Source organism: Daphnia magna, linkage group LG3 (assembly GCF_020631705.1).
Source record: "Daphnia magna isolate NIES linkage group LG3, ASM2063170v1.1, whole genome shotgun sequence".
Lineage (NCBI taxonomy): Eukaryota > Metazoa > Arthropoda > Branchiopoda > Diplostraca > Daphniidae > Daphnia > Daphnia magna.
Window position 1 is genome coordinate 13,346,079 of NC_059184.1, and position 25,768 is coordinate 13,371,846.

At 39.6% G+C, this 25,768-nt stretch overlaps 2 protein-coding genes across 6 annotated transcripts in view; both read left to right on the plus strand.

Annotated features, from left to right (window-relative positions):
• Positions 1–16,447, plus strand: part of LOC116918531 (nuclear factor 1 A-type) — a 28,136-nt gene extending 11,689 nt beyond the window's left edge. For 2 of the 5 annotated variants that reach the window (XM_045171537.1, XM_045171540.1), the window contains exons 5-13: positions 105–170; positions 5,193–5,288; positions 8,784–8,927; positions 9,034–9,333; positions 9,833–10,219; positions 11,242–11,465; positions 11,542–11,665; positions 11,755–12,035; positions 12,946–16,447. In XM_045171537.1, coding sequence (XP_045027472.1) covers positions 105–170; positions 5,193–5,288; positions 8,784–8,927; positions 9,034–9,333; positions 9,833–10,219; positions 11,242–11,465; positions 11,542–11,665; positions 11,755–12,035; positions 12,946–13,377 — 2,054 coding nt within the window. In that variant the 3' untranslated portion in view covers positions 13,378–16,447. The remainder of the gene's footprint in view (positions 1–104; positions 171–5,192; positions 5,289–8,783; positions 8,928–9,033; positions 9,334–9,832; positions 10,220–11,241; positions 11,466–11,541; positions 11,666–11,754; positions 12,036–12,945) is intronic. The other 3 variants (XM_045171539.1, XM_045171538.1, XM_045171541.1) reach the window with 3 other exon arrangements.
• A 2,359-nt stretch (positions 16,448–18,806) lies between these two features.
• On the plus strand, positions 18,807–25,257 carry LOC116918530 (zinc finger protein 236). The gene is made up of 26 exons (XM_045171536.1): positions 18,807–19,034; positions 19,152–19,244; positions 19,303–19,427; positions 19,497–19,640; positions 19,706–19,840; positions 19,923–20,288; positions 20,355–20,507; positions 20,596–20,716; positions 20,771–20,922; positions 20,997–21,171; positions 21,261–21,351; positions 21,448–21,580; positions 21,648–21,787; positions 21,854–22,068; positions 22,130–22,316; positions 22,390–22,630; positions 22,702–22,809; positions 22,876–23,142; positions 23,201–23,253; positions 23,305–23,449; positions 23,568–23,694; positions 23,769–23,904; positions 23,963–24,177; positions 24,255–24,430; positions 24,493–24,651; positions 24,719–25,257. The coding sequence occupies exons 2-26, from the start codon at positions 19,169–19,171 to the stop codon at positions 25,091–25,093; spliced, it is 4,215 nt and encodes a 1,404-aa protein (XP_045027471.1). The 5' UTR covers positions 18,807–19,034; positions 19,152–19,168; the 3' UTR covers positions 25,094–25,257.
• The last annotated feature ends 511 nt before the right edge of the window (positions 25,258–25,768 follow it).

A 25,768-nucleotide genomic window follows, 5' to 3' on the forward strand; every position in this document is an offset into this window, starting at 1 on the left:
ATAATTTGTTGTTTTTTCGTTTGCTCGAATCGAAACATTTCTCTTTCTCTTGAATGTATTTCGGTATTTCATCTTTGGATTTTTTTTTTTGGCCATTTTCACAGGAGCAGAAACGCTGAGCGGGATCTGTGATACGGGCGACAAGGTGGACGACGATCGAAATTTGAAAGGTAAAATATTTTTTTTTCCCTCATCCAACGTTCTCTTCTTCTAAAGCGAAAAGGTGAAGCGCGTCTCCATTTGTATCTAAACATTTTTTTTTATTTTTACGGGCAAAATCATAAAATGGCAGTCAAAAACTCGAAATGCGAAAGGTTTCCTAACCTTTTGATTGGAAAGCCATGTCCCACTCAAAATATAAAAAAAAACAAAACTCTATCTCTATGGCTGAAGAAGCAGCAAAAAGGAATTCAATCAAAGTTCATAGTCAAAGTCCTCCTCTTCCACACCCCCTTTTTTTTTTGCTGTTAAAGAAAGAAAAAAAAGGATGGGGCGGTCGTGGAAAGAAGAGGCTCCGAATCTCTTTCCATCACACACACACACACACACACAATGTCTATGTGTGTGTGTGTATCCGCCAACAGCAGCAGCAGCAGCAACTCTTTTATTTTATATTTTGCCTGCCACTCCTCCTCCTCCTGTGTGTGTGTGTGTGTGTAACTCTTGATTGATCATCAATTGGAGGACACAAACCCGCCTGTTTTTCGTCATCCCCCTCCCTCTCCTCCTTCTCTACCCTTCAGACGGGGCAAAACTTGACGATATGTGACCCCCCCCCTCTCCCTATCGTCATCATCAGCAGGCCGAAAAAAAAAAAAAGAGAGAAAGAGAGAGATAATGTAATCAAAATACATTTTAAGTCGTATGGTGGCATAAAAGATAAGTTGGATGTGTGTGGAGTGTAGTGTCATCTTCTTCCGTCACGGGCCGTCAGAGCCCGTCGCTAGCGCCTCTGCGAAGAGGTTTCCACTCCATCTTTATCCATCGGTGCATATAGGGCGAGTTCTTTGGTGAGAGTGGGGTGGGTGGGTTGTGTTCACGCTGCGAGAACGGAGGAGGAGGAGGAGGAACAGACTTGAGTTTTACGTATCGGGGTACTTGCCTCTTTTTTTTTTTTCTGTTTTATTCTTTTCGAATAAACGGAATATATTTTTCTGGGGTTGTACGGCGTCAGCACAGCGCCATCTTCTCATCAAGCTCCCCCCCCCCCGCTATCGATTAGATTTTTTTGTTTTTCGCTTGACGACATTTACTTTTCTATCGCAATTCTTTTGTTTTTTTTATGTTTTCTCGTGTTTTATTTTATTGGTGTAAAAAAAAAAGTGCGTGAATTTGTTGTGTAATGATTATTCAATTATGCAAAGAGGCATTGAGGTGGATAAGAATTTCAAGATGTATCGGGTGGCGGGGGAGGGTTTGTATTTTGGAAAGCGGATCGATATCGAACTGGCCGAAATTTGCATCTCTTCCTTCTATCTGCCGTCTTTTTTTTTTTTCTTACACTGTTTGAGCTTTCTCCTTTTGATTAGAAATGCGCAAAGCCTCGTGCCCCTTATCGACGATAATTCGGTCGAGTCACACCCAATTTGCAACTTAATAGATGTGATCCCTCTGCCTTTAGATCCTCACGACTTCGATCATAGATCCAATCACGTTGTTCACTACCCCGACCCCTTTTTTTTTTATTTATTTTTATTCCGCTCGTGTGTATGGGAAGGGGGGAGGATAGGATTCCTCGTCGAATGATTAGATCCAATGCGCCTAACTTTTAATGCCAAACTTCTTTTTATGTGTGTGTGTGGTGGCGCTGATCGTTCCACGTCGATCGCCACACGATTTGAGCGGCCGATGACTGATGGCATGAAAGAAAAGCAGACGACATTTCCGATAGAGAGAGAGAGAAAAAAATAATAATATAAAGAGATCTGTCAACGACGCGTGTGGCAGGTGAATAGTCGTGTCTCTTAGTTTTCTCTTAATCAGATTTTATTTATCATTTATTTTTTTTTTCTTGTTCTATCCGCAATCGCGTAATAGAGACAACAATAAGATTTGTATGATTTTATTATTATTATTCCCTCATATCCCCCCCCCCGCTTTTCTTGCGTCCCATCCATCTTTTGATTGGATCTGGGAAGGCCAGTTCTTCTTTTTCGGGGGGTAACGAAAGAATACAGGAAAGACGAGGGGGGGGGGGTAGGTGGGTTGGAAGATGACTATTAAATTAACTCTTTGAAAAGAGAAGCTGGCTTTGAATGCTTTCTTGCTATCGTCGTGACGTGATCGTTCATCTTAGCAACTGAGCGAGCAGGAGAAAGGTGGGACATGTAATAAGTTAGGAGGGGCCATATAGACGTCGAGATCGAGAGAGGGAGAGAACAAAAAATGGATGGCTAGTTATAGCCTAGACGACCTGCGAAGGGAAAATATAATTTCTTTTTCTTTTTTTTTTTCATGTTGACAAATGTATGACTCGTGAAAGCACCCCCCCACCACCTTTTTTTTAAATTCCCTAGTGTGTCGTGAATGACGTCATCGATCCCAATTTTTTTTATTTTATTTGAAAAGCCCGTTAAAGAGAAATGTTTTGATTTTTTTTGTTAAGTTTGTCTACCTGAAATCAGATAGTGAGATTTAAAAAAAAATGAACAACGTTGGTTGCGTGTGTGTGTGTGTGTGATGCGTCGCTTGCGCTCGTAAGAACTGGTTGAAGCCGTTCGCTTGGCCCAGATATTTTGTCTTGTATATTTTTAGCTTTTGCTGTTTTTGTGCTCTGCCATCGGCCCGTTTCGACTGGGAACAAACAAAAAAAAAAAAATAAAAAAAGTGCCTTGCTGCAGGTTCGCTGTGGAATGTTTGACGGTGCTCTATGCGTCTTCCAGTATATTTCAGCTTGTTCAGCACGAAAAAATCTAAAAGAAATGAAGAAGAAAGACAGTCGAGTTGTGTGTTGGCCCGCGAGGCAAACGTCACGGGCGCACGAGTCGATGATATTCTGTTTTCGTTGGGAATGTTTTCCATCCGTGCCGATAAGTTTGGCCGCATGAGAAAAATCATAATTTATAATAGCCGTGTTATAAATATCTACCGTCGTCTTCGTTCGTGTTCTTGCCTCTCGTGACTTGTTTTCAGCATCGCAACCCCCACCACTCCCCGTCCACTCCCGAATTAGATCGTTGTTCACACAACTCGTTTGCGCCCTCTACTTTCTTCATCTTCATGAAATTGTCACTACAATCTCCGTATTATTATTATTATTATTTAAATGTTGCTCGTCACGCGTGCAAAATTCTATTTGAATTGTGTGTGTGTGTGTGTGAAAATGGCGAACGTCCGAACACACGCAGAGGAGGAATTGGCGTTTGTGTGTGTAATTGGAGTTAATTAGAAAGCCGTAAGAATGAAAAGGGGGGGGGGAATTGCAATCATAATATTTAATGATTGTTTTCCCCCGAAATGTGATTGGAGACGATGGCGCCACTACATTTGATTAGACGGGAGAAAATCACGCCGACAGCTCTCTTGTGTGTATTTCTAAGCCAACCTGAATATGTAAATTGATTACGTAATTAAAAAAAAATGGGGAGAGTTGGAAAATGTGGAGGGAGTTGCCTAAAGTGCATCAAACAATTGAACGGGTTTTTTTGTTTTTTTTATAAACGCAATCATCTCTTTTCTCATACGTTCAAATAGAAACTGTTTCAGGTTAATTGAATCTCAAGATGTTACCCAGCAACGCACCAATCAATTGCTAGAGACCCCCCCCCCCCTCTCTCCCCAATCCAATTTTGCTCATCTTTAAAATGTCTTGCAACACCTGCGTGAATTGAAAGAAGCCAAACAAAACGGTACAAACCGGCTCGCTTTTCAAATGTAAAGAATTAGAATTTTTTCTTTCTTTCTTTCTTTCTTTCGCTATCTCTCAATCCCTGGGTTCCTTCTCTTTATTTTTATTGGTGGGACATTTGAATTTGAAAAAAAAAAGAAAGAGGAAAACTCAATCCAAACCTAAAACAGGAGTAATGGGAAAGCCAACAGACGTAATGAAACGCACGCAGAAACGATGGATGTGCGCACACACGGCAACACCTGGGAAATGAAAACTGTTGATCCCTGGCCAGGGGTCAAAAAGAAAACTGGTTGGAGCGCGCGTGTCCTTGCGTGTAAAATAAATAAATAAATAAATAATTTCTTTCTCTTTTGGGTTTTCTTGGCAAAATGTTGGCGGAGGAGATGGCCAAGGGCAAGGCCGCGTCCTCAACTCTTTTTTTTTCTTTTCTTTCTTTTTTTTTTTTGGCTCTTATTCGCATCGTTTCGTTTCCTTGTTTGGAGCTTTGGCGTGTGTGTCGTTGCGTTCGCATTACGCATTTCTCTTGTTGTGCTGGAACACTCCCCGCATTAATGTTTTTTTCGGGTTATTCGGTGCTGTTGGCCTCCCCCCCCCACGATCGAAATGCGCAATAAACAAATTAGATATTGAAATAATAATGAGGTGTAGCTCAATCAATTTTATTGATGGGAAATGAGTGCCAAACGTCATCAATGTATACAAACATTGATTTTTAAACAACCCCCCCCCCTCACCCCACCCACAGATGTCCTACATCTCTGAAGAACTGTTGCCTATCATCCAACCATTTCGTGTTGGGTGTGTGTTATTTGGGGGGGGGGGGGCCAAAACGGCTTTTTCAGTTGGGCTTTGGACCACAGAGAGGTGATGTCATAATATTAAACCCCCCCCCCTCTTTTCTTTCTTAGTGTGTGTGTGTGTGTGTGTGTGTGTATAGAGGCCTCCTTTTTTTCTTCTTCTTTCACTGATAGGAATGAGAAAAGAAGAAGAAAAAAAAAGCTCATCTATACAAGAAACGTATGGATCAAAACATTTGTCGGGAGCCAAAATAATAATGAAGCACGTTTTGGGCAACAACCCCAGTCGGTCAAGCGGGCGCCAAAAATAAATAAATAAATAAATAAATACTAGTAGTAGAGTAGAGTAGAGTGGAGTAGTAGGGGGATAAAGATTTCGATATCTGGCAATGATCCCATTACAAGTGAGAAATTGTTGATTTTGTTTGTCGGTCGGTGTATTCGTTTGGCAATGAACGTGTTTGAAATTGGCGCCAAAATGTCAGTTGGCCATTGCCAATGATAATAGAATTAATTATGTTTGTTTTGATTTGAAATCTGCGCAGGGTACACTCATAATCCGTACAATGGAGTCATCTACAACGACACCATTTTGGCGACAGGTGTCTTCTCGTCCAAGGAACTGTGGCGGCTCTCCAAAAGTAAGTCCGCAGTCATTTGTTTTTTTGTTTTGTTTTTCATGAAAATGTTGGAAGAGGGGCGCCGCGGAAATATTTGTGAATGTTAGATGGAAGGGGGGGGGTGGAATATGACGAGGGTGTGGTCGTTTATCGATGGGCATTACGCGCGTGTGTGTTCCACAAAAAAAAAGAAAATGGTAAGACACGGTCCAGTTGGTAAAACTCTGGAAATGTTTCCCTATTTTTTTGTGTTTTTTTTTTTTTATTGATGGCGAATTTATTGAAATCTTCTCTCTCTCTCCCCCCTCTGTGCTGGAGATCTTTTTTTATTTTTTACTTTGATTCTATTGCTGAGTATACAAGACATTAAAGCAAAAGGATATCTATAAAAAAAATGGGGTTCGAGATGATAAGAGCAAAGATCGCAGTTTTTTTTTTTTATTTTTTTTTTACAATTGCTTCGTGTTGTAATAAATCACAAAAGTTTTTTTTCTTTTTCTTCCACTTTTTATTCTGTTTTTTTGCCATCTCCTTCGTTCCGGTACGTGAGGTGGGGGGAGGCTAGTCGAACGGTCATTTATTATTATTATTATTATTTTTTTTTTTTTTTTCGAATTTAATTTATAGTCGCGTAATATTTTATCCGTTCAAATGGGTGAAAGGTAGCGTGATTTAACTTTGTGCACATACATTAAAAGGAAGAGGGGAGAAGGTCGCCTATTTGAAATCAAATAATTTCGATCGTTTTCGACTTGCATCAAAGGCTCGTTGAACCGCGTCACCTTAAATTATAATTTCATTTTTTTTTTTTTTAGCCCGAGGGCATTTTGCATTTCAAAAGCCTCTTGAAGAGGGGGGGGGGAACTTTTAGATGCCCAGTTCATTTGATTTCGAGAATTTCGGAAAAAAAATGGTCGATTTTCTTGTCTAATGCGACCGAATTAATTCAATTATTTTGTTTGTAGGGGGAGGGGTAGGTAGAATGAAAAGAAAACAAAAACAAAACAAACATGCGTTATCGATATTAAATTCCCAGACATTAATGGGCCTTTCTCGTGATGCGCACGTAATCACGCATCGGCAATTTTCCATTTGTAAACGTCCGCTATAGAAGGAAACATTTTTTTGTCTTGTTGTTGCTGTTGTTGTTCAAATAAAGAAAAATGACTACAATGCCGTACAATGTAGAAATATGAAGGCAATTCACTGTTATGCAAGTAAGACGAATTGTTTTTTATTAGCACATCCCTTTTCGCCCATTTTTCTGCTTCGTTTGGAAGGAATTTAGCGCGCAGTTAATTATTCATCTCCCCCCAAAAAAAAAAATTGCATAATATTTATTATTCACCGACAACAATCTTTTCATTTCTTTTAATTATCATTTTGACGGTGTATTTGTTTTTTGTTTGTTTGTTTTTGTTTTTTTTACCTTTGTTGATTTTTATTTATTTATTTATTTTTTGGCTTTTCCTTGTTCGATCTCGATTGGCCGTGCCATTTTTTCTTTTTTAACCTTTCCGTTATTTTTCTGTTATGACGAGGCCGCCGGGTCGCCCCTTTTTGGTCAGCACAGGCAAAAAAAAAAAAGTCTTGGTAAGAGAAGAATAGGACGAAAATGGCGGAACGATGTTACGCCCCGTAGCTAATGGTCGTGACTACGCTATCTGATCGGGATAATATGCGTGAATCACGACGACGACGACGACACACTAAAAAAAAAAGAGAATTTTCGAATTTTACCTACAAAATTTCGAATAATAATAATAAAAAAAAACGATTTTGAAATGTTGCGTGTATTTAAACATTTTCAAAAGTTGGTTGAATGTGCGCGTGCGCGTGGCTCGCAAAAAAAAAAAATTTAAATGAATGCGCGCGAATGTAGACGTCCCCCATAAATGGGTAAAGACACGGGTGGGTTTCATGACTATTACACACACACACTCGAAGATCTATCCCCTTTTTATTTTTTATTTTTTTGCGAAAGAAATCAGCGGGAGGGAAATGCGTATAGCTCATATCTACACACGATTGCAGATGGATGTGTGTGCTCCGTTTTCTTCTTTTCTTTTTTTTTTTTTAACAAACACACGATGATGGAGAACATGTAAACCGGTCAGGAACAAGGAGAGACTATCCTTCATCTATCGAAGTTATTGTATCGCTCTCAGGGTTTTTTTCTTTCTTTCCTCGACGGGGGGGAGAGGGGGGAGTCCATCATTTAATGCATATATATACGTGTAAAGCTATAGAAGTTGTTGTATCTATTTTTTTTTTCTCTTTTTAAAATAAGAAGAAAAGGATCGTTATACAACGAGAGCCCCACGAACTATTTTATAGAGAACTACAAAATGTTGTTGTTGTTGTTTGGCATATTTTTTTTTTGCAGCAGCAGCAGCAGCATGAAGCAATGGGGGGATAGTGTTCTGGGTACGACATTTGCATATGAAAAAGGTGGTGTCGTTCTTCCGCATTTTATTCACGAACTCGAATAACCTTTGAATATGTGCCGGTTCTTCTTGTTTTGTTTTGTTTTGTTTTGTTTTTGGCCAATTTGAAAGGAAATGTTTTGCCGCTCAAATGCCAATAATGTGCGTAACAATAATCGCGTTGGATGTGCCAGAATCGATGATTGATTTCTTACGGCCTTGTATAGGAAATTTGCATTAATGTTTTAGAAATTGCGATTTATTCATATTATTATTGTTTTTCGAAATTGCCGCCTTTTGGTCGGATGGTGGTGAAACACGCCAAAAATGAATTCATTTAAATTCGAAGAGGATAAAAAATTCCTGCTGATGTTTGCAAAAAGAAAAAAATGCTTTCAATCTCACGGCTATGAAAATTGCCCATGGATTTATATGGACCAACATCAAATCAAATGTGGCCGTGTGCGTCTTGATATTATTGTCACCAATCCATTCCCTCCCCCCTATTTTTTTTTTTATTTCGTTTTAAAAAGAGACAACCAAATCCTACCGATTCAGCACTTAATATTATACAGAGGCAGCGCGTTTTATTTTTATTTTTAAATCGTTTCAAACAGACTCCTCCCTTTACGGTACTCTTCTTTTTCCTATCAAATCATCCGCCCTTTTTTTTTTTTCCTTTTTTTTCTTTTTCTTTTTATTTTGTCTCCCTTTTTGCTCTCGTTCTTTCCCTTTCTCCCCATCGTATTTCGGCTGGAGGCTGCCCATTTCCTGCTGTCGACATTCGATCGAATTTATTTGCCTCTCTCTCGATGTGTTTTATATATTTTTATTTTTTTGCTGGACTCGCTTCGTGATCAGACCACGTTACGTTCGTTCGTTCGTTGGGGGGGTGGGGAAATCAATGTTTATTTATTACGTCGCGAATGTATGAGATGTAGAAATTCGGTTACATGCTGCGTTGCGTATTTTGTATTTATTATTCAACGTAGTGTATCAAGAAAAAAAAAAGAATTTTCGGATTGGGTGATTGATTCTTTTCTGATTTTTTCGAATTTTGTGTTTTGATTTCAATCTGCGCGTTTCCAAGCAGCGTCAATAATGCAGGGCTCCAACGGTCTACAGCCGCCGTTGAACGCCATCAAGATCGAAGCTCCGTCCTATTATTGCAACAGCTACACGCCACCGGCTCCCGATCATTCGACATCGATGCTGCAAGGAGCTGGCGCTTACAGTATGACATAAATCATTTAAAAAAAGAATTTAAAAAAAAAATATTACTTAATAAATGGATTGAATAATCAGCTAATTTGCATATGTTTTGCATAATATCCGTCAAGGTCCTCTGTCTCTGCATCGCAATTCGCAGAGCCCGATCGACCCGCGCGGAGGCAACGGCCATCAGCACAAGCGGCTCAGGCGGATGAGTTCGACCGAGGACGACATGCACGACGTTTCGTCGCAAGGTGGCACCACTGGAGGGACTTCGTCGAGCATCATCATCCGCGGCGGTGGCGGCGGAGGAGGACAGGGCAGCAGCGACAAGGCCATCCCCTCCGCGGCCGATTTGAGTTATTACGGACACCAGAGTCCCAATTCTCTGTCCAATCAGACGTCGTGGCACTCGGAAATGGATCACGGTAAGTTTTCACAATCAAATCTGAGTAATGTGTGCGGGGGGAGATGAAATTTCTTAGATGAGCAGTTCCGATAAGGAAAAGAAAAAAAAAAAATTAGAAATCTTAATCCTTGAAAGAAAATTAGTTTTGCAGTTTGCATGCCATTATTTGAATTGAATTCGAATGAAACATAACAAAGTTAGAATTTTTCAAAAAAAAAAAAAAAAAATCAAAATCTTTAGGATTTTAAAGTTTGATAGAGAAAAACAAAACGGACAAATGTGTTTAGTCGATTGTTCGTTTGGTCATCAAAAAAAAATGCCTCGCCATCTTTTTTGATGACGTAACGAGCACATCTTTAGCGCGTGTATGGTGTGTCTTGTGGTTTGTGTGCACGCTGACCTTTGTGGATAGAACCTCCCACCACCCACACAGCACAAGCCCCCCCGAGCACAAACGAACAAAAGAAAAAAAAAAACGAAATTGTGTGTGTGCCCATATTTAACAAAACCAAAATTAGGTGCCGGCAATGCGAGTCATGTCGGTCAATCGATTACGACCATCCCCATCCCAGCCACATCCTCCACCTCCTCCACGTCTTCCTCGTCTGCAACATCTTGCAACAACAACAACAACGCGACGTCGCCACAGTCGCCACCGTCAGCCTTGTCGTCCGTCTCCAGTTCCGGCGGCTCAAAAACGCTCAAGATTGAGCCGGAAAGTAACGGCGGATCGGCCGGTGGCGGCAGTGGGACGGTCCGACCTTCGTCGGCCGATGAGGGCGCCATCATCTCTAGTCACGATGGCCGGCAATTGGCCAGCCCTCACCAACACCATCAGCACCATCACCAACATCATCATCAACAACACCATCACCAACATCATCTGCAAAACAACGGCAGAGACGGTGAGTTTTGAGGCGCCAACTTGAAAAAAAAAAAAAACAAAATCAGAAATTCAAAATTCGAAAACAAAAAAGGCGCGAAAAAAAAATGAAATTTGAAAATGTTTCGAGATTTTTTGACGTAGATCCGATCGTCCGAGTTATGTCCCAGCCCTTCCGGGGTTATGTAATTCCGACATGGTCCATTTCTCACTTGAAAACACATTTAAAAAAAAAAAAAAAAACACGCGGGATTATCAAAATCGAAAGACGGTATTTCTCAAATTTGTTTGTTTTTTTTTACCCTCCCCCCTCCCACACTGCCCTGAACGAATTTTTTGGGGGGTGGGGGGTGGAATGGTAGGCAAAAGGCCTACCTTTCAATACCTTTAGCGAGCCAATTAGACAACTCAGCTAAGAGTTTCTACCTACCGATCACACACACACACAGTGACTCTCCCCTTGAATTCTATATAGTCCCTCCTACAAACACATGAAAAAGAGCATGAAAACAAAAAAAAAAAAGCACGAAGCATGAAATTGGATATAGATCCATTCCCCATCTATATATTTTATATATATATAGATAAAACATCTAGTGAGCAGTTTTTATTTTAGAAACATCCCTGCCGAAACAACAAACAAAATTGACCCTTATTTTTATTTTTATTTTTTTGTTTAATCATTTTTTTTTTTTAGTTCTACCTCAGAGAGAAAGATTATTAAAAAAAAAAGATATTAGATCGATAGATAACTCTTTTTAGATGATGAGGATGTGCATTGATTCCAAAATAATTGTACAAACGTGTTGGCTTTTTTTCTTTCTTTAAATCGCAGCAATGAACCAACAAAGTTTCCATTTTCAATGAAAATCCTTTGCTGCGATTTGGAAAACCCACGAAACATTTCAAGAAGTTGTTTTCTAAAATCCATCCATTTTCTTTTTCTTTTTTTCTTTTTTAAATTATTATCTGGGGCGGTTGAATTAATCACGGGACTGGTTCTTTGTCGGTGGGGTGTGAATAAAAACAAAAAAAAACTGGTAGGTTTGCAACACGGATCGGTGGTGTCGCTAGCCGCTTCTAGCTACTACGGTCACGATCAGGGACTGGTGGTGGCGACGCAGCACGGCGGCTCGGGCGGAGGCAACGGTGTCAGCGGCAACGGTGGACCTCACTCTCCCGGCAAGTACCAAGAGAACGGCCACGATACTTTCTCCGATTTTGTCACGCTCGTCTGCCAAGAAGCGCAAAACACTCAGAACGCACAGGTAAAGAGAATGAAATTCAAAAAAAAAAAGCGCGCGAAAATGTTTGAAAAATTTGAAATTTAATATTCAAAATAAGGTTCAGGCGGGATCTTCGCGTGGCTCCATGAAGCTTTCATCCTCATCTTATTATGCTACCAGCATGTTACCGCCCCCTCCGCCACCGGTAATGGCCCGTCCGGTGGCCATCATCCGCTCAACAGGTTTTTTTTTTCTTTCTTTCTTTTCAAAATAATTATTTATTCATTTTTTTTTTTCTTCTAAATTTCATTGAAATTTATTCTTTCGAAAGACATGACCAACTCTCCGCCGCCTTCGGTGACGCCACCTCCTCTAGGCGTCGGTGATAATAATGCGTCGTCGTCGAGCGGTGGCGGCGGCGGCAATCGAGGGCCGCCTCTCAGTCCGACGTCGATTGGATCCAACGGCGGGTCCGACTCTCAAGTGCTGCAACACGGCCGGGGCGGCAGTGGCGGCTCGAGCTCCGGCGGCCCCGTCTCGTCGGCCGGCTCGTCTTCGTTCGGCTCCGGGCGTGACTACACATTTTCTCACTTGCACGCACAATCCGGACAGGTATATTTAATTCATTTCTTTTATATTAATGAGTACTACTGGCGAACAATTATTTATTTTGTTTTTTTTGGGGGGGAGAGAGGGGGGGGTCGGATAATTTATTCTGAAACCCAGTGGAATCAAATAGGAAATCAAAACGAAAATTATTCAAAGTTGAATGAAATTAATAAATCATGCGATTTCCCGAGAAAAACAAGGCGCCGTAATGGAAAAAAAAAATTTGCTTTAGGGCAATTAGAGTAAGCGCCACTCCAGTGTCTATAGTTTTTCTCGAAAGAATAGAAAAAAAAAATTAACTGTTAAAGGAAATGGGGAATTGAGATAACAGGAAAACAAATGAGAAGCGAGTTTTTCTCTGTATCGTTTCGTTCCAACAGATGCGAGCGAATCGTTTGGCTAGGTACCGAAGTTTCACTGATTGAACGATAACATTGAATTTATTCGAAGTCGATATCGTGTCCGATTTTCATGGGGAGGGGAGGGGGGGATTTAAATAAAATCATTGCTGCACAGCTCATGACTTTTTTTTTAATTTTTTTATTTTTAGCGGATTATTTAATAATTAAATTGCGGTGCTTATCACACATTTTTTTATGGTTGCGCACCACCTAAATTCAGTGCCCAATCGAACGGGGTCTGTAAAACGTCCTTCAAATAAAACAAAACGGGGAACAGTTTTTTATTTTGTTTGTTTTGTTTTTTAAAAAATACGAGGTCATTTAAAAGAAACCGTTATTTGTGTACCCCACCCATGATGATAAAAAAAACGAAAGAATTTTTTTTTATTTATTATTATTTTATTTTTTCTCAATGTTTTTAATCAATGGGATCCGTTTTTATTAAAATAATTTTCTTCATTTTCTTGACTTTTTTTTTTTTTTATTTAATTTTTTTTTTTTTCTCCGTCCAGTTATTCACGTATACGAACATTGGACCGGTGGGTGGCATGTCGGGCGTGATCAGCCCGACGAATTTGAGTTTGTTTTCTTCGTCGCCGTCGAGCGGAGGAAGTGGCGGCAATAACCAATCGCCTCGTACCATCACGCCCAATCAGCAACATCACTCGAACCAACAACAGCGCACCGGAGGCGGCAACAACTCGTCTCAACAGCAACAGCAGCAGCAACAACAACAACAACAGCAGTCTGTCTCGCGCTGGAACACGGGCTCGTTTATAGCGCTGGACGACAACATGGACTACGGCATGATGTCGCCGCTCATTTCGTCTGCTGGCAATCAAGTGGTGGACCAGCAAGGACCCAACGGTCCCGGCTCACTTATGGATGACGGTATTCAATATCTTGCGTCACGCTCTCATTCACCCACTCGATTGGCTCCTTAGGCAATTTCTCTCTCACTCTCTCACGGGGTCAGCTCCCCCGCCCCCCCTCTCAACGTTTTAAAAGACAACGAAAGACAACACAAAGGGATGAATCGATAATAATTTATCGTTATGCAATTTTGTGGGATCCTGATAAAAGTTGCGTTTACTACTTGTATCATAGCGAGAAATGAGATGCAAAATGAATGCGGGCAACGCCCCATAACCAGGTCGTCTCTGGTTTGGGTAAGAATTTTTTTTTTTTTTTTTTTTTTACAGTGCAGCTATATTATTTAAATTATATATATATATATATATATACATATATATATACATGTAAAACAGGTTTGTTTGTTTGTTTTTTTCGTTATCTTTCTACACACAACACAAAATGACAACAATAACCTCCCTTTTTGCTCTCGCGTCTCTCACTCACTTAAAAGGTTGTGGTGGCTCTCATTTAATTAAAAAAAAAAAACATTTTCAAATTAAGTGAATAGTAAAATTAATTTAACAATTTAAATAAATGCCAGAAAACTTATATATTTTTAGTGGGGGTATTTTTCCCTTGTATTTTTTTGTTTTTTTTTTTTTTAGTCGCAATTTTTATTTAATGACGTTTAAAAATGGAATTAGAAAGACGTAATGCGAGTTGAATTTTGTTGCCGCGGGCAAAATAAAACAAAAAAAAGGGGGGAGAAATTGTGAAATGAAAAATGTCGCAGCGCCAAACCAAAATTGATTTAGTTATTTGTCGAAATCAAATTCTTTCTTGTCAAACAACAATGTGCGGAGATTATAAACAAAAAACACACACACAATTTACACACACACACGCGCGCCGTTGTAGGAGCCAATAAGCGAGTGCCATTACGATTTTTTCTTAGTGAAAAAAAAAAAAAGTCCTTGATTACAATTTTTTTTTAAATTTGATTGGGCGTCAATGAATGTTAAACCATTTGTTAGTCGTCGATTATTTAAAAAAAAAAAAGCTCCCTCACCCAAATCCCCCCAATTTTGTGCGCGTGCTTCCAAAACAAAAACAAAAAATGGATTATGTCAAAATGTTTTTATTGGTTGTAATCTCTTGCTGATTATCTGCTCTTTTATTTTGTTCATTTTTTTTTTTTTTTGTGTGTTCATTTTTGCGATTTTTTTTTTTAGAAGGGGGGAGTCTTCTGTGGCTGTTGTTTAGTGACACACACACACACACACATATTTTTCGGTTTATTTTTGCTGTGATTAGTTTGAACGTCATCCGCGTTCAAAAGATTTGAAAAAAAAAACAAAATGTTTCGTCTCTTTTTGACAAGAAAAAGTCGTTGACGTTCGTGTGTGTGTGTGTGTGTCGCTCCAAGAGAGTAATTACAAACAAACAAAAAAACACGTAGCAATAATAATTTTTATTTTTCGTGCTGGATGGAAGAAGACAGAAGAAGAGTATAGTGTTGTTGCATATAATAGCCTCTTAACAGCAAAACAAATAAAAAAATTTAATAAAAATTTAGGCCTTCATGTAAATGAGATATTTATACAAGATAGATGCCATTTTTCTTTTTTTTCTCTTCTGACATTAATTTTATTCTTTTCAATTATTCTCTCGTCCTCACTGTTGTCGTTGATTCTTTTCTTTAGCCAACACAATTGCAAGAAAAACTAATTGGACTAATTAAAAATAGCCTTACAATATTGACGCGCACGGATTTTAATTTAAAAACACATGACCATGAAATAAAATTTAAAACCATCACATTAAAAAAAAAACTGAAACTGGTTAGAAGCAAATAGAACATTAAACAGGACGTTTACATCCGTTAATTAACGTTAAATAACAAAAAAAAAACGCTCATTTCTCGATACCGTGCCTGTAGGTTAGAAATTGAAGGCGATGAAAAGGAGGGAAAGAAAAACTTAATTTATTTGATTTCAATTTTTCTCAAATTTTCCTTTTCTTCCGTGTTTAAACAAAAACATACAAAACAAATTCATCGATAAACATAAAAAAAAAAAAAAGAAATACAATTTTGCGTGTGGGTTCTTCACCAAAGTGCTTCTATTCTATTAGACAAAACTTATTGATTTCGTCCAGAACAACAACAGCCAATGAGAGAAAACGACAACACAATTATTTTGTTAGTGTATTTTTCATGTGTATACTACGCTACATTATATTTTGGCATTTTTCTAGAGGGCGTCTTCCATATTTGGTTGATGTTAATAATTCGTCCCGTTTTCTTTTCACGTTTCTGTTGTTTTTGTTTTGTGTTTCAATCACGCAATACTTTGTGTCAAAGCGCAATAAGGTGCAAATAATCGTAGTCGCCTTCCAAGCCTAAAGGCAAAAGAGAAACGAAGTAATGTAAACCGCCCCTTCTTTCTTTGTAATAAGATGAACGATGTAATTATTATTGTGTAATTAGTTCGTGAAAAATCAGAAGGGGGTCGTAGAAGTTGGATGAAATGTTTCTACTACTATTCTACTAATAACATGGTGTAACGGGGCGTTTAATTTCTAGGTACAAACAGGCAGGATAATAGAATTTTTTCGCAAACGATGGTATGTTCATTTTTCTTGTTTCAACTTGTCCAACTTTCAATGGCTATCACGTTTTTTTTTTTTTATTATTCTGTAATTCGCCCATTTTTTTTTTTCGAAATCTTTTCGGTAACGGTTGATTCTTTTCGTGATTATCGCAAAAAAACAACAGAGAATCGAGAAACATAAAAAGCTAATTAACCAAGAAGAGAAAAGAAAAAGGTTTGGCTGTTTTGGGTCATCACAGCACACGTCAAGATTATCATTATGTTTATTAGATGCCAAAGTCGGAGGGGAAATAAAGTATATATACCTAGCCTAATAAGGACCGCTAAATAATATGCAAATGTGTGTGTCTTGTTGTTGTTGTAGCATGTATTATTCAAATGCCGAGTAAAAAAAAAAAAAAAAAACCGCGCGCGCCCATCAGTATAATAAAACGTATGTCTGTTTGTTGCTATTGTTTGTGTGTGTGTCTCCTTTTTCGTGTGTGCCCGCGATTGTAGACAAATTTATTCAAAAATTTTAAAAATATACAGTGCAAAAAGGTAAAAATTCGCGGTTGTCATTTTGTTATGGCAATGTTGGAATAATGTGAAGTTATCAGCGACGGCCATCTTTATTTTTTGAATTTGCCCCGAGGGGTGCTGCAGAAGATCTGAATATATCCCGTGGGATGGGTGACGAAGTGAATGGCCTTGGAATTTTTCCTCGAATATCGTTCCCTTCCCTACAAATGGCAACGCTGCACTAAATATGTGCTAAATAGTTTACATGTTTCGTATTCAAATATGTTTGCACAAGGAGTTTAAAAAACTAGTTTGATTTGTAGACCTCCTACAGGTATGTAATCAGAAGGAAAAGAAAATGGTTTTACATTTACGTTTTTGTCCTAATCTAAAGAACAAAAAAATATGAATAATTAAAGTACGAGATCAAATGCTTTGCTTATGCAAATATTTGAACCTCTTAGCAAAAAGAGTTTTTTTTTCCTGTTTACTCAAGAACAACAATCACACTAGTAAACCGTGTTAAACAAAAAAGACTTATCTAACGAAACAATGTCTGAATACTAGTCAATTAGTCTGAAAACACAAGAAAAAGGATTATTAAATACTACGAGTCGTACGAGCCACGTTTGGTTTCGTCTGCTGCTCAACTGGCTGTGTATTCTAGAACGACACGCTCAACAATGTGATCAGTCTATCAGCATTTTATCCAATTCTTGTGTAGAGGAAACAAGAAATCGTTAATATGCAAGGTAATCATAATCGTAAATCAACACATAATCCCAATAACTGTGAACAATAAATTCGGTTTTCGTTTGGTGCTAGAGAGAAAGCAGTTCCTCATTATGCTAACCATTCAGGTAAATACAAAACAAAAACACGAATGGTCACTTTGTTACTAAACCCATTTCTCTTGCTCTGCCTTAGCCACCGGTTTCCTTTTTTTTTTTTGCTAATTGTTTGCCAAACTAGTTTCACCTGATTCCGGTGATTGCGTCACAAACGCAGTCAGATATCTTAGTTTTCTTTGGTTTATACATCAGTTTGGCATACATTCACACGCAAACAGCTATAAGCACTGACGCATTTGAAAGTGCAATCAAAGAAAAACTGTTTTCCATTGTTTTCCGTTCACTTTTTTCTTCTCTTCCATCTAAATATTCTTCTCAAATGTCCTTTCAATGTTTAAAAAACAAAAAAAAAAGGCCATGTTTTGTACGAATTGCACGAAAAATGGCTTTTCTGTTTCTAACCGTTTATTCAATATTTTAGATCGATTCTTCAGCAGTTCTTTTTTTTTTTTTAAGTCCCTCGCTTGAATCGTCTTCTATTGCATCACGTGAGATACTGACGCTTTGGAGCGGACGGGAAAGCCGCTTATATTCTGCCGAGCTCGACTAGAACCAAAGACTTTTTGTGAAAAAGAAAAAAAATGGGAATATTCAGAAAGGATAAAGAAAAGAAGCATGCAACTGCATATACAGCTGAGTATACTAGATTGCGTTCAAGGAGGGGACCAGATCACGAATATACCTATATACAACAGGGGACCGGAAATCGGCGTGATACGAAATCTATGAGGCTATATTCCCCCCTTCACGGCCCATTGATTCGCTGCAATGTGTGCCGGTGCCGTTTCTTGCTACACACAAATAACATAACGGATGCAAACGAGGGCCGATGGAAAAGAACTCGTTTCATTCTTCGGCCTTGTTGATGTTCTTTTTTTCTTTTCCCCTATCGTTGAAGGTCTTCGCTGTATCTATCGCTATCCTTTTCGGTGATCGTTTTACCTCTCGATTCTTTGTGATTTCCTCCCCTCCAACGACCAGTTTTATCCATTTTATACATCCTACCAATGGATGGGTCTCTATCCTTCCTATTGTCTGCCGCAGACGATATAGGAGGCGGCTGATGCTGGGACTCGTGCCAGGAAAAAATGCCGGAGATCACAAGTCGTTCCTTCCCTTTTCCCTTTTATTTCTTCCCTAGATTGGGTCACAGTCGACTTTTATACCGATTGGAATGACTATGGAAATAAAAATCAGTATAATTTTATGCACTCTATCCGGTGTATATTTCGGAATGTCAGGATAGTCTCCTTTTTACGCTATAGTGTGAACTCACGGCCGTAAACTACGAGCGCAAAGTGATCCAGAGTTAAACCAGCGTAAAAAGTAACTGATAAAACAACATAGAGAAATAAATTTTAAAGGGAAACGGTGCCTTTTTTTTCTGCCCCATGCCGATTTTGAAATCGTTTTTAAAAGTTTATTTTTATTTGAAATGTAAACTTTAATATATTTTCCTTCTTTCTCTAGAGTCTAGACTGACGTATGTCAGTTTGTACCAATCGCACTGTGGTTTGTTTTGATCCTACGGCAACGTCGTATTTCATACAGACAACATTGTTGAAAATTTTGTTGTTTTGGCTTTCGGCTACGGCTGGTGGCCGATTTCCAGGAGTAGAAAAAAAAGACTCAACTGCCCCAGTTCTTAAAAAAAAAGCGTAAAGTTATAATCTAGAAGTTTTGTGGAGGAAGAAACTTTCTTTCGTGTTTAATCGTAAATGAAAGTGTTGAATCTGCCAATCCATAATTAGCAGCAAGATTAGTTTCAATGTCGAACGAGAGGTAACGTTTGCGAATTACAGTTTTTTTTTAGTTGCCCTTTTCCCACAAAAAGGTAATTCAAGGGAAATGGATAAAATTTATGTTCTTATCTTTTGGTTTCATACTTTGCACAAACAGAAATTAGTAGAAAAAAAATGGAATTGCCGACCAATGACTGTGATGGAACTAACCCTGTCACGTCCTTCAATTTTGTTCTGTCCGACTCATTAGGTAAGACTTGTGTACAACTTATTTATGAATCTCATAGAAACTCATGTGTTTCTTTCAGGAGGATCAAATGATCTTCTGGATGGGGAGACTACTGTTCCACTTGTATTTTCCACAGACTTTGATATAAATAAATTGTGGAAGAATGGGAATGGAGTGCAGGTGGTATTTATTGAATCTTCACAGGTGAATAAACCTAAATGTGTTCATGTTCAAAGCGAAATGTTCTTTACTGTTTTTGTGTGTGCGTGGAAGGTTGGAATTATTTCCGACAATGGGGCAGCTATCCTCTCCAGTTCACCTATTGCTAATGAGATTGCGGACAATGATCAGCCATCAGATTTGCCAGATTTACCAGATAGCAGAAATTTGTCAGATGCTTTTCATGTTGAAACACCAGTAGGATACATCATATGTTAACACTTTCACACTGTGCCGCATACTTACGTTGGTTTGGTACATAGGTAAATGATTCTTTGACCTGCCCAGAATGTGGAGCGACATTTAAGAAAAGTGCAGACTACAAAAGGCATCAGCTGCTACATTTAGACAAGAAGCCCTACCAATGTCTGACCTGCAACCTCTCATTTAACGTTGAGGTATAGCTAATCTTGCTTTTACAATCTTTAAGTTTCCCAAATAGTAACAATTAATATCTTTGCCATGGTCTATTTGACACAGAAAAATCTTAAACTTCATATGGCCTTGCATAGCACATCAAGTCAATGTCCCGAATGTGGCAAGAAATTTTCGCGAATGGCTAGTTTGAAAGCTCATATTTCACTTCACATTGAGGAAGATACGCTTGTCTGTCAGCAGTGTGATAACGAATTCGAAACTATGAGAGCCTTACGGCGTCACGTAGAAGAGGAACACCAGCTGAACAAGACCGCCCCCTTAACCCTTGCCGAGCTCAATCACTCGTGTAACGGTTCGACCGATCTTGGAGGACCAGAACCAGTAATAAAAATCTTCCCCTGCAAGCAGTGCCATGTCAACTTTAACACTTTAAGAGCACTGAAGGAACATTCACGATTTCATCAAAAGGTGTCATAATCTTATCTTGCTTGCATACGAGAATTTTCCTTGAAAAACCTCTACTTCTCGCGAAAGGTCAATTCCATCTTGTCATGCAAGAAAAAGGGCAAAGCGAACAAAGTCGTAGGAAAACCTCGTTTCAAATGCTCTCACTGTCCCATGGAATTCGATAAGCCCAGCTTGTGCGCCCGTCACGAGCGAGTCCATACTGGCGAACGACCTTACAAGGTTTTCTAACGTTCCAAATTCGCCCATCAAACATGTTACGAATTATTATTATTATAATTTTTTTTTAAATAACGTTGCACTATTTCAGTGCGACCAATGCAATCGAGGCTTTAGTCAGAAGAACTCTCTTGTGAGCCATCAGAAAGCTATTCACGGACGTGAGAAGCCGTACAAGTGCGCATTATGCCCTTATGCCTCAAGCCAGAAAGGTACTGCAATATTTATTAAAGTGTTCTTTTCTCACTATATTCGTTTTGAATCAGGAAATCTTCGAGCTCACGTTCGGCGCCTTCACCTCTTTGCCTATAATGAGCAACAGGGTGATGTTCATCGCTGCGAAGATTGCAGCGCCGTATTTCGAAATGTATCGAGTTTGACATCTCACATGAGCAAATTCCACTGCGACACCGAGCAGGTTTGCTTTATAGAACTCTTGTAGATTTCTGCTTGTTACCGTTTTAATTGTATTTTTTGTTTTTTCATCCAAAGACGGACTCCAGTCTTTCCCACCTGCTGGATAAAAATTCCGACACCATTTCAGTTCTGAATGTTAATGGCGATGATTCCGTATTGCGTGATGGACTCAACCACAAGAATGATATTCTTCAAAAGGCCCTAGAACGCATTGGACTGCCACTCTCAGATGGTGGCGTGGATAATTCATGTGTGAATTCCTTCGATACATTTTTTTATCCCTGTAAAGGTCATCTTTCGTGCTGATAACATTTTTGCATTTGTTTTTGTCGTTTCCAGGCCAACAGCGAAATGGCGAGCAAGATAAAACAAAAGAACGCACAGCATGCACGACTACTCTCGTAGATAGAGCCAATCCAGCCAAACTAGTGTAAGCCCAATAAATCAACAAACGTCTCACAACTAATGCTCTATGACAAGACGCAGTAGCATCTTTATAAAGATATGCTTTCTTTTTTCTTTAAAGGCAATACGTTGTCGAATATTGCATGGAGAATTCAGTTCGCTGGCTCTTGTGCTCTGATTGCCCAAAGCGATTCAAGAAACCGCTGGATCTGGTTCGCCACCTTCGCATTCACAACTGCATCATGCCTTATAAGGTAGGCTTTGTCTTTAATCGACTAGTTTAGAATTGTTAATCTACATCAGCAGCCTTCTTCTCAACAGTGCGCAATCTGTTACAAGACGTTCCGTCTCAAATCGACTCTCATGTCGCACTTGAATTCGCACAATGGGACGAAAGCGTTTGAGTGCACAGTCTGCAATAAAAAACTGGCCAGTCAGGCAAGCCTTGGTTTACATCAAAGGTATGTTCTATCGCGCCCTCACGAGATCTATGTCTATGAAACCTATCATTTGCGTTTCGATTACAGGCTCCATACTGGCCAGCGACCGTATAGCTGTAATTATTGTGGCAAGCAGTTTCGACATCGCAGCTATTTCAAGGTACACCTCCAGGCTCACCAGCGATCTCTCAAAAGCAAAAGTAAGGCTGCCAATACATCGGAAGACCCCCGTCTAGCGAACGATGCTGGCCAATCAAATATGTCCGTGACGTTAGCTGAACCGTTGGAATTGACCGAATCAGGTAATAAAGTTTTATTCGCAAATGACGTGACACGTGAGAAACGGTAATATTTCTATTTTAGGAATCCTCCCGAGACAACCGTTGAATGCACAGCTGTTTAGCAGATTAGAAGCAAAAGGTGGCACTCGACAGACGCGCCCTTTCAAGTGTTTGCAATGTGGCGCAGCTTTTAAAAAATCAGCTCATCTTAACCAGCATATCCGCACGCATTCGGGGCTGAAACCTTTTACATGCAACGTCTGCCTCCGGTTAGCGTGTTCACCATTCATAATAGTCAGATTAAATTGGTTTTTCTAAATTATTTGTTGGTGCATGCCGAAGGAATTTTGTTTCCAAGTGGGTTCTTAAAGCTCATCACCTGACGCACGAACGGGTTTCAGCGCCTAATTTCCAGTGCCCCGAATGCAATCGCTGCTTCACTACCAAGGGTACACTCAATCGACACAGAGCCAGTCACAGCGATTCAAGGCCTTTTCTCTGCCCGTACTGTTCAAAATCCTTTAAGACATACTCTGTTTGTAAAAAGCATGTCCGTACACACACTAACGAGGTCATTCATTTGGTAAGGATCGTCATTTACATGTTAACCACACATCACTTACCTCAATTACGTTCTCTTCAACCTGTTTTTAGCAACAAACACAATGTTCGTCATCCGTTCCAGAGTCAGTTGATGCTGACACGGTCGACCGATCGCCATCTCGCATTCCTGAGCCACAGGCAGAACCTAATTGGGATTTGGTGAATATTCCAACTGTTGATGGTAGAATTTGAAATGATCTAACTTTACATTTGGATGGTCTCCAGTTGAACTATGAATCGAGCGACATGCCGCCAGATAGCAGTGCAGCTCAACCGGATGTTGAATATCATTTGGAGGATGGAACACGAGATGTTGTACATAGTCTCCCGTGCACGACATCGACCATGAATGATGTTTCTTCCTATGAACCTATACAACTAAGTATGGACTTTGGTGGCGAGGAGGTGGAAGATGTTATAGACACGCCAGCTGATTCTGATCTGCAAACAATTTATGACGGCCAAGTCTTGTCACAGAATTTCACATTTCAGGTGAGTTAAAATTTTTATCAACAGGCGATACACAACGTTCAATCGCTTTGATGCGTAGGAGAATGAACTACTTGACTCAGCAACGGACGATTCCAAAAAAGAAGATAAAAAGTATGCGCACTCTTTTTCAATTTGATTCGTTGCATTTTTAATATTTTTCAGTGCTGTTTCCAGGTGCCTTTCGTGCGGAAGAGAATTCAAGCGAGCTGCCCATTTAAAAATTCACATGCGTAGTAACTGCGGAGTTATGAAAGCTCATATTTGTTCTATTTGCCCGAAATCGTTCTCAACTGCACAAGCTTTGATGGTAAGCAGCTTCATTTTTCAAAAAACATGCACTGAAAGCTTCTCTGGTCTTATGCCATTATGAAATGGCATGGCATTTTATATTGATGGTATTAAATCAAACTCCCATGAGGTATTAGGTTCATCAAAAAGCTCACTCAGATCAATATCCTATGCACTGTGTGTGTGACACATGCGGGTTTAAATCTTCTTCCATTGAGCTCCACTTACGTCATGTGGAAGATGGGTGCAATCAGACTCGGGCAGGTAAGAGTTATCGATTCGTTTTACAGCGACAAAAAAATAAAAAACGGCATAAAATCTTAAATGTTATTTCGTAGAGGAAACAAGCTTTAAAGAACAGAAGTCGCCAATGTTTACTGATGCGGCGTCCACAAAAGAGGGATTTCTTCTACCTTCCACGGATAAGATGCCAAAAAGCCTCAAAGAATGCACGCAGTGCAGTAAAAGTTTCAAGTAAAAATTCCTGGAAACGTAAGCTTTTCATGTACTAATACCCGTTTTCTTTGTTTAGAAAACAATCAGATCTTATTCGTCATATGAGAACCCACACTGGAGAACGGCCTTTCAATTGTACGATATGTGATAAAAGTTTTACGCTCAAGTCCACCTTGACAGCCCATTTGCGTACCCATTCTCCTACTGGCAATAAGACCGTCTCTTGTGAGTTCTGCAAAGGTCTGTATTCCTGCCGGAACACGCTCCGAATTCACATGAGAATTCATACAGGTAAGCCATTTAGCTTATTTGAAGAGGAGTAACAAAAAAGCAGAATGTTATCCGTTGCTGTGTTGTTGTATTACCAGGAGATAAACCTTTCCAATGTCCTGAATGTAACTTGTGCTTCCGGACAACCGGCCACCGACAATCCCATCTTAAGAGTCATCGCAAAGCTGCTCAGGCAGTCGGTAAAGTGAAAGCAATTCGCACGGTAACAGGTGTATCCAATAAGAAGAAACCGAAAGTTAAAGCGACCAAGCAGGTAAAATCGTCTGAATTCTGAAACGTCTTTACCACTCGATAAGCACACACAAAAATCTTTAGCAGATGGTGAGTATAGACGTTGATGGAAGTACTCAGTTGGCAAAAGTTATTGCCATTACAGGAGACTTATCAAATCAGCACAATTCCCTGGGTGATCAAAGCGGATCTCTGGCCAATTTAACTGTGAAATTCCATTTAGATGAAGCTGGTAATGTCCAGGTAAATTTTGTCCCCGTTTTTCATTTTCCGTTCGTTGAAGAAAACTAAAATTGTTTTATATTTTTAGCTACCCGCGTTGGATTCGGGTACTTTACTGGACCTGAGCGATTTGTTCCTTACCGAAACCGATGGACAGGTTACTTTGACCCAGCAAATGAGTCTGCCTCACTTGTTAACAGTAGGCGAGTCAAATCGAGATGAACTGAGCAAGAACCTCATGAATTCTGAGTCGGGCCTGCGACTTTTGGCGGGAAACCACGAAGGTACGATGCTTGTTTCCAGCTCGCACACAGACCAACATCAGTCCGAAATAGAGGAGGGTGCAGATCATGTCATCATGCTCGAAGCAGTCGATCCTGTTGTTATTTTGGGAGCATCAAGTGAAAAGAGTCCTGAACGAGTGTCTGTAATTACGTCAAGAAATCGCCACTTTCAAAAGTGAAAACTTGTTTTTTCCTCTTTGTAAAATACTCTATCTCTGCAACCATCCAACAAAGGGTCCATAAAGTATTGGACCGTATCGATCATACTACATATTTTGAAACAAAAACTTACTGTTTTCTAATTTTGATGCTATCTCGTTTTAATATAAAAGAGAAAAATGTTTTCCATTTGTTTCCAGTTAGACGTGCGTTAACCTATTTTGTGTGTCTTCTAGATCGTTTTCTCATACCATTTACAGGAAAAACATTAAGGGCGTTGGGCCAACATTTATACAAAAACATTACTACTAGATTCATCACGATTTTGATCTTGGAATGGCATATCGAAGTGATTAAAAAGTTGGTCTTTTTAGAACGAACCTGCCGGAACCCTCCATGCTCCTCCAACTCCATTAGGTCATTTCGCGGTTAGCGCTAGGGCTCGGCCCCGATCACATTCTAATCGAGGACACCGCTAAGCTTCCCCGATTTTCGCCGATGAATGAAATTCCCCGATAAATCGGGGAAGTTCGGTGCGGGGATTTCTTTTTTCGGTGCGGAACGGTGCTATAATCGGTGCTGCACCGATAGCACCGCTTCAGCCATAGGGGGTTAGTCTTACCAGTGACCTAGCGTTCTGATAGGCCAACGAAAATCACGTGGCTAGGGTCACATTTTGTTCTTGTTGGCCGCAG

Bases quoted from the DNA above. Each gene is read 5' to 3' on its own strand.
- LOC116918530 (XM_045171536.1), top strand. From the start codon at position 19,169: ATGGAATTGCCGACCAATGACTGTGATGGAACTAACCCTGTCACGTCC. The intron at 24,178-24,254 runs GTAAGCCATTTA...TTGTATTACCAG, and splicing joins TCACATGAGAATTCATACAG to GAGATAAACCTTTCCAATGT. The intron at 24,652-24,718 runs GTAAATTTTGTC...TTATATTTTTAG, and splicing joins ATGAAGCTGGTAATGTCCAG to CTACCCGCGTTGGATTCGGG.